Here is a 6,232-nt window from a genome sequence, read left to right as displayed (position 1 = left end):
CAGCTGTCGTGGTCGTAGGTGCAACTGTTGTAGTCGTTGGAACAGCTTTAGTGGTTGTAGGTGCAGCTGTTGTAGTCGTTGGAGCAGCTGTCGTGGTTGTAGGTGCAGCTGTTGTTGTTGGAGCAGCTGTAGTGGTTGTGGGTGCAGCTGTTGTAGTCGTTGGAGTAGCTGTTGTGGTTGTTGGGGCAGCTGTAGTGGTTGTTGGTGCAGCTGTTGTAGTCGTTGGAGCAGCTGTCGTGGTTGTAAGTGCAGCTGTCGTAGTTGTAGGTGCAGTTGTCGTAGTTGTAGGTGCAGCTGTTGTTGTTGGAGCAGCTGTAGTGGTTGTAGGTGTAGCTGTTGTAGTCGTTGGAGCAGCTGTAGTGGTTGTAGGTGCAGCTGTTGTAGTCGTTGGGGAAGCTGTCGTTGTTGTAGGTGCAGCTGTTGTAGTTGTTGGGGAAGCTGTCGTGGTTGTAGGTGCAGCTGTCGTAGTTGTAGGTGCAGCTGTCATAGTTGTAGGTGCAGGTGTCGTAGTTGTAGGTGCAGCTGTTGTTGTTAGAGCAGCTGTAGTGGTTGTAGGTGCAGCTGTCGTAGTTGTAGGTGCAGCTGTCATAGTTGTAGGTGCAGCTGTTGTTGTTGGAGAAGCTGTAGTGGTTGTAGGTGCAGCTGTCGTAGTTGTAGGTGCAGCTGTTGTTGTTGGAGCAAATGTAGTGGTTGTAGGTGCAACTGTTGTAGTCGTTGGGTCAGCTGTCGTGGTTGTAGGTGCAGCTGTTGTAGTCGTTGGAGCAGCTGTAGTGGTTGTAGGTGCAGCTGTTGTAGTCGTTGGAGCAGCTGTCATGGTTGTAGGTGCAGCTGTTGTAGTTGTAGGTGCAGCTGTTGTTGTTGGAGCAGCTGTAGTGGTTGTGGGTGCAGCTGTTGTAGTCGTTGGAGTAGCTGTTGTGGTTGTTGGGGCAGCTGTAGTGGTTGTTGGTGCAGCTGTTGTAGTCGTTGGAGCAGCTGTCGTGGTTGTAGGTGCAGCTGTTGTAGTTGTAGGTGCAGCTGTCGTAGTTGTAGGTGCAGCTGTTGTTGTTGGAGCAGCTGTAGTGGTTGTAGGTATAGCTTTCGTAGTTGTAGGTGCAGCTGTTGTTGTCGTTGGAGTAGCAGTAGTGGTTGTTGGAGCTGCTGTCGTAGTCGTTGGAGTAGCTGTTGTGGTTGTAGGTGCAGCTGTCGTAGTTGTAGGTACAGCTGTTGTAGTCGTTGGAGCAGCTGTAGTGGTTGTTGGAGCCACTGTCGTAGTCGTTGGAGTAGCTGATGTGGTTGTAGGTGCAGCTGTCGTAGTTGTAGGTGCAGCTGTTGTTGTTGTTGGAGCAGCAGTAGTGGTTGTAGGTGAAGCTGTCGTAGTTGTAGGTGCAGCTGTTGTTGTTGGAGCAGCTGTAGTGGTTGTAGGTGCAGCTGTCGTAGTTGTAGGTGCAGCTGTCGTAGTTGTACGTGCAGGTGTCGTAGTTGTAGGTGCAGCTGTTGTTGGAGCAGCTGTAGTGGTTGTAGGTGCAGCTGTCGTAGTTGTAGGTGCAGCTGTCGTAGTTGTAGGTGCAGCTGTTGTTGTTGGAGCAGCCTTAGTGGTTGTAGGTGCAGCTGTTGTAGTTGTTGGGGCAGCTGTCGTAGTTGTAGGTGCAGCTGTCGTAGTTGTAGGTGCAGCTGTTGTTGTTGGAGCAGCTGTAGTGGTTGTAGGTGCAGCTGTTGTAGTCGTTGGAGCAGCTGTAGTGGTTGTAGGTGCAGCTGTCGTAGTTGTAGGTGCAGCTGTCGTAGTTGTAGGTGCAGCTGTCGTAGTTGTACGTGCAGGTGTCGTAGTTGTAGGTGCAGCTGTTGTTGAAGCAGCTGTAGTGGTTGTATGTGCAGCTGTCATAAGTGTAGGTGCAGCTGTCGTAGTTGTTAGTGCAACTGTTGTTGTTGGAGAAGCTGTAGTGGTTGTAGGTGCAGCTGTCGTAGTTGTAGGTGCAGCTGTTGTTGTCGTTGGAGCAGCAGTAGTGGTTGTTGGAGCGGCTGTCGTAGTCGTCGAAGCAGCTGTTGTGGTTGTAGGTGCAGCTGTCGTAGTTGTAGGTGCAGCTGTTGTTGTCGTTCGAGCAGCAGTAGTGGTTGTAGGTGCAGCTGTTGTAGTTGTTGGTGCAGCTGTTGTTGTTGGAGCAGCTGCAGTGGTTGTAGGTGCAGCTGTTGTAGTCGTTGGAGCAGCTGTAGTGGTTGTAGGTGCAGCTGTTGTAGTCGTTGGGGAAGCTGTCGTGGTTGTAGGTGCAGCTGTCGTAGTTGTAGGAGCAGCTGTCGTAGTTGTAGGTGCAGCTGTTGTAGTCGTTGGAGCAGCTGTAGTGGTTGTAGGTGCAGCTGTTGTTGTTGGAGCAGCTGTAGTGGTTGTAGGTGCTGCTGTTGTAGTCGTTGGGGAAGCTGTCGTGGTTGTAGGTGCAGCTGTCGTAGTTGTAGGTGCAGCTGTCGTAGTTGTAGGTGCAGGTGTCGTAGTTGTAGGTGCAGCTGTTGTTGTTGGAGCAGCTGTAGTGGTTGTAGGTGCAGCTGTTGTAGTTGTTGGGGCAGCTGTCGTAGTTGTAGGTGCAGCTGTCATAGTTGTAGGTGCAGCTGTTGTTGTTGGAGCAGCTGTAGTGGTTGTAGGTGCAGCTGTTGTAGTCGTTGGAGCAGCTGTAGTGGTTGTAGGTGCAGCTGTTGTTGGAGCAACTGTAGTGGTTGTAGGTGCAGCTGTCGTAGTTGTAGGTGCAGCTGTTGTTGGAGCAGCTGTAGTGGTTGTAGGTGCAGCTGTTGTTGTTGGAGCAGCTGTAGTGGTTGTAGGTGTAGCTGTTGTAGTCGTTGGAGCAGCTGTAGTGGTTGTAGGTGCAGCTGTTGTAGTCGTTAGGGAAGCTGTCGTGGTTGTAGGTTCAGCTGTCGTAGTTGTAGGTGCAGGTGTCGTAGTTGTAGGTGCAGCTGTTGTTGTTGGAGCAGCTGTAGTGGTTGTAGGTGCAGCTGTTGTAGTCGTTGGAGCAGCTGTAGTGGTTGTAGGTGCAGCTGTTGTAGTCGTTGGAGCAGCTGTCGTGGTTGTAAGTGCAGCTGTCGTAGTTGTAGGTGCAGCTGTCGTAGTTGTAGGTGCAGCTGTTGTTGTTGGAGCAGCTGTAGTGGTTGTAGGTGTAGCTGTTGTAGTCGTTGGAGCAGCTGTAGTGGTTGTAGGTGCACCTGTTGTAGTCGTTGGGGAAGCTGTTGTGGTTGTAGGTGCAGCTGTTGTAGTCGCTGGGGAAGCTGTCGTGGTTGTAGGTGCAGCTGTCGTAGTTGTAGGTGCAGCTGTCATAGTTGTAGGTGCAGGTGTCGTAGTTGTAGGTGCAGCTGTTGTTGTTGGAGCAGCTGTAGTGGTTGTAGGTGCAGATGTCGTAGTTGTAGGTGCAGCTGTCGTAGTTGTAGGTGCAGCTGTCATAGTTGTAGATGCAGCTGTTGTTGTTGGAGAAGCTGTAGTGGTTGTAGGTGCAGCTGTCGTAGTTGTAGATGCAGCTGTTGTTGTTGGAGCAAATGTAGTGGTTGTAGGTGCAACTGTTGTAGTCGTTTGGTCAGCTGTCGTGGTTGTAGGTGCAGCTGTTGTAGTCGTTGGAGCAGCTGTAGTGGTTGTAGGTTCAGCTGTTGTAGTCGTTGGAGCAGCTGTCGTGGTTGTAGGTGCAGCTGTTGTAGTTGTAGGTGCAGCTGTTGTTGTTGGAGCAGCTGTAGTGGTTGTGGGTTCAGCTGTTGTAGTCGTTGGAGTAGCTGTTGTGGTTGTTGGGGCAGCTGTAGTGGTTGTTGGTGCAGCTGTTGTAGTCGCTGGATCAGCTGTCGTGGTTGTAGGTGCAGCTGTTGTAGTTGTAGGTGCAACTGTCGTAGTTGTAGGTGCAGCTGTTGTTGGAGCAGCTGTAGTGGTTGTAGGTGCAGCTGTCGTAGTTGTAGGTGCAGCTGTTGTTGTCGTTGGAGTAGCAGTAGTGGTTGTTGGAGCTGCTGTCGTAGTCGTTGGAGTAGCTGTTGTGGTTGTAGGTGCAGCTGTCATAGTTGTAGGTACAGCTGTTGTAGTCGTTGGAGCAGCTGTAGTGGTTGTTGGAGCCGCTGTCGTAGTCGTTGGAGTAGCTGATGTGGTTGTAGGTGCAGCTGTCGTAGTTGTAGGTGCAGCTGTTGTAGTTGTTGGAGTAGCTGTTGTGGTTGTTGGGGCAGCTGTAGTGGTTGTTGGTGCAGCTGTTGTAGTCGTTGGAGCAGCTGTCGTGGTTGTAGGTGCAGCTGTTGTAGTTGTAGGTGCAGCTGTTGTTGGAGCAGCTGTAGTGGTTGTAGGTGCAGCTGTCGTAGTTGTAGGTGCAGCTGTTGTTGGAGCAGCTGTAGTGGTTGTAGGTGCAGCTGTTGTAGCCGTTGGAGCAGATGTCGTGGTTGTAGGTGCAGCTGTTGTAGTTGTAGGTGTAGCTGTTGTTGTTGGAGCAGCTGTAGTGGTTGTTGGAGCAGCTGTAGTGGCTGTAGGTGCAGCTGTCATAGTTGTAGGTGCAGCTGTTGTTGGAGCAGCTGTAGTGGTTGTAGGTGCAGCTGTTGTAGTCGTTGGGTCAGCTGTCGTGGTGGTAGGTGCAGCTGTTGTAGTCGTTGGAGCAGCTGTCGTGGTTGTAGGTGCAGCTGTCGTAGTTGTAGGTGCAGCTGTTGTTGTTGGAGCAGCTGTAGTGGTTGTAGGTGCAGCTGTTGTAGTTGTAGGTGCAGCTGTTGTAGTTGTAGGTGCAGCTGTTGTTGTTGGAGCAGCTGTAATGGTTGTAGGTGCAGCTGTTGTAGTCGTTGGAGTAGCTATTGTGGTTGTTGGGGCAGCTGTAGTGGTTGTTGGTGCAGCTGTTGTAGTCGTTGAAGCAGCTGTCGTGGTTGTAGGTGCAGCTGTCGTAGTTGTAGGTGCAGCTGTCGTAGTTGTAAGTGCAACTGTTGTTGTTGGAGAAGCTGTAGTGGTTGTAGGTGCAGCTGTCGTAGTTGTAGGTGCAGCTGTTGTTGTCGTTGGAGCAGCAATAGTGGTTGTTGGAGCGGCTGTCGTAGTCGTCGGAGCAGCTGTTGTGGTTGTAGGTGCAGCTGTCGTAGTTGTAGGTGCAGCTGTTGTTGTCGTTCGAGCAGCAGTAGTGGTTGTAGGTGCAGCTGTTGTAGTTGTTGGTGCAGCTGTTGTTGTTGGAGCAGCTGCAGTGGTTGTAGGTGCAGCTGTTGTAGTCGTTGGAGCAGCTGTAGTGGTTGTAGGTGCAGCTGTTGTAGTCGTTGGGGAAGCTGTCGTGGTTGTAGGTGCAGCTGTTGTAGTTGTAGGTGTAGCTGTTGTTGTTAGAGCAGCTGTAGTGGTTGTTGGAGCAGCTGTAGTGGCTGTAGGTGCAGCTGTCATAGTTGTAGGTGCAGCTGTTGTTGGAGCAGCTGTAGTGGTTGTAGGTGCAGCTGTTGTAGTCGTTGGGTCAGCTGTCGTGGTGGTAGGTGCAGCTGTTGTAGTCGTTGGAGCAGCTGTCGTGGTTGTAGGTGCAGCTGTCGTAGTTGTAGGTGCAGCTGTTGTTGTTGGAGCAGCTGTAGTGGTTGTAGGTGCAGCTGTTGTAGTTGTAGGTGCAGCTGTTGTAGTTGTAGGTGCAGCTGTTGTTGTTGGAGCAGCTGTAATGGTTGTAGGTGCAGCTGTTGTAGTCGTTGGAGTAGCTATTGTGGTTGTTGGGGCAGCTGTAGTGGTTGTTGGTGCAGCTGTTGTAGTCGTTGAAGCAGCTGTCGTGGTTGTAGGTGCAGCTGTCGTAGTTGTAGGTGCAGCTGTCGTAGTTGTAAGTGCAACTGTTGTTGTTGGAGAAGCTGTAGTGGTTGTAGGTGCAGCTGTCGTAGTTGTAGGTGCAGCTGTTGTTGTCGTTGGAGCAGCAATAGTGGTTGTTGGAGCGGCTGTCGTAGTCGTCGGAGCAGCTGTTGTGGTTGTAGGTGCAGCTGTCGTAGTTGTAGGTGCAGCTGTTGTTGTCGTTCGAGCAGCAGTAGTGGTTGTAGGTGCAGCTGTTGTAGTTGTTGGTGCAGCTGTTGTTGTTGGAGCAGCTGCAGTGGTTGTAGGTGCAGCTGTTGTAGTCGTTGGAGCAGCTGTAGTGGTTGTAGGTGCAGCTGTTGTAGTCGTTGGGGAAGCTGTCGTGGTTGTAGGTGCAGCTGTTGTAGTTGTAGGAGCAGCTGTCGTAGTTGTAGGTGCAGCTGTTGTAGTCGTTGGAGCAGCTGTAGTGGTTGTAGGTGCAGCTGTTGTTGGAGCAGCTGTAGTGGTTGTAGGTGTAGCTGTTGTAGTCGTTGGAGCAGC

The 6,232-nt window shown here is 51.5% G+C and overlaps 1 protein-coding gene across 1 annotated transcript; it reads right to left on the bottom strand.

Annotated features, from left to right (window-relative positions):
- Positions 1-874: 874 nt before the first annotated feature.
- Positions 875-5,419, bottom strand: LOC117386109 (mucin-5AC-like; the record flags this gene model as incomplete). The annotated part of the gene is made up of 3 exons (XM_033983418.2): positions 875-1,354; positions 2,936-4,177; positions 4,505-5,419. Coding segments are annotated over 3 exons (2,637 nt in total), but the record flags the coding sequence as incomplete, so codon positions are not given.
- Between the last annotated feature and the right edge of the window lie 813 nt (positions 5,420-6,232).

Source organism: Periophthalmus magnuspinnatus, chromosome 18 (assembly GCF_009829125.3).
Source record: "Periophthalmus magnuspinnatus isolate fPerMag1 chromosome 18, fPerMag1.2.pri, whole genome shotgun sequence".
Lineage (NCBI taxonomy): Eukaryota > Metazoa > Chordata > Actinopteri > Gobiiformes > Gobiidae > Periophthalmus > Periophthalmus magnuspinnatus.
Note: the sequence above shows the minus strand (reverse complement) of the source record. Positions and strands in the feature narration are given on the sequence as shown.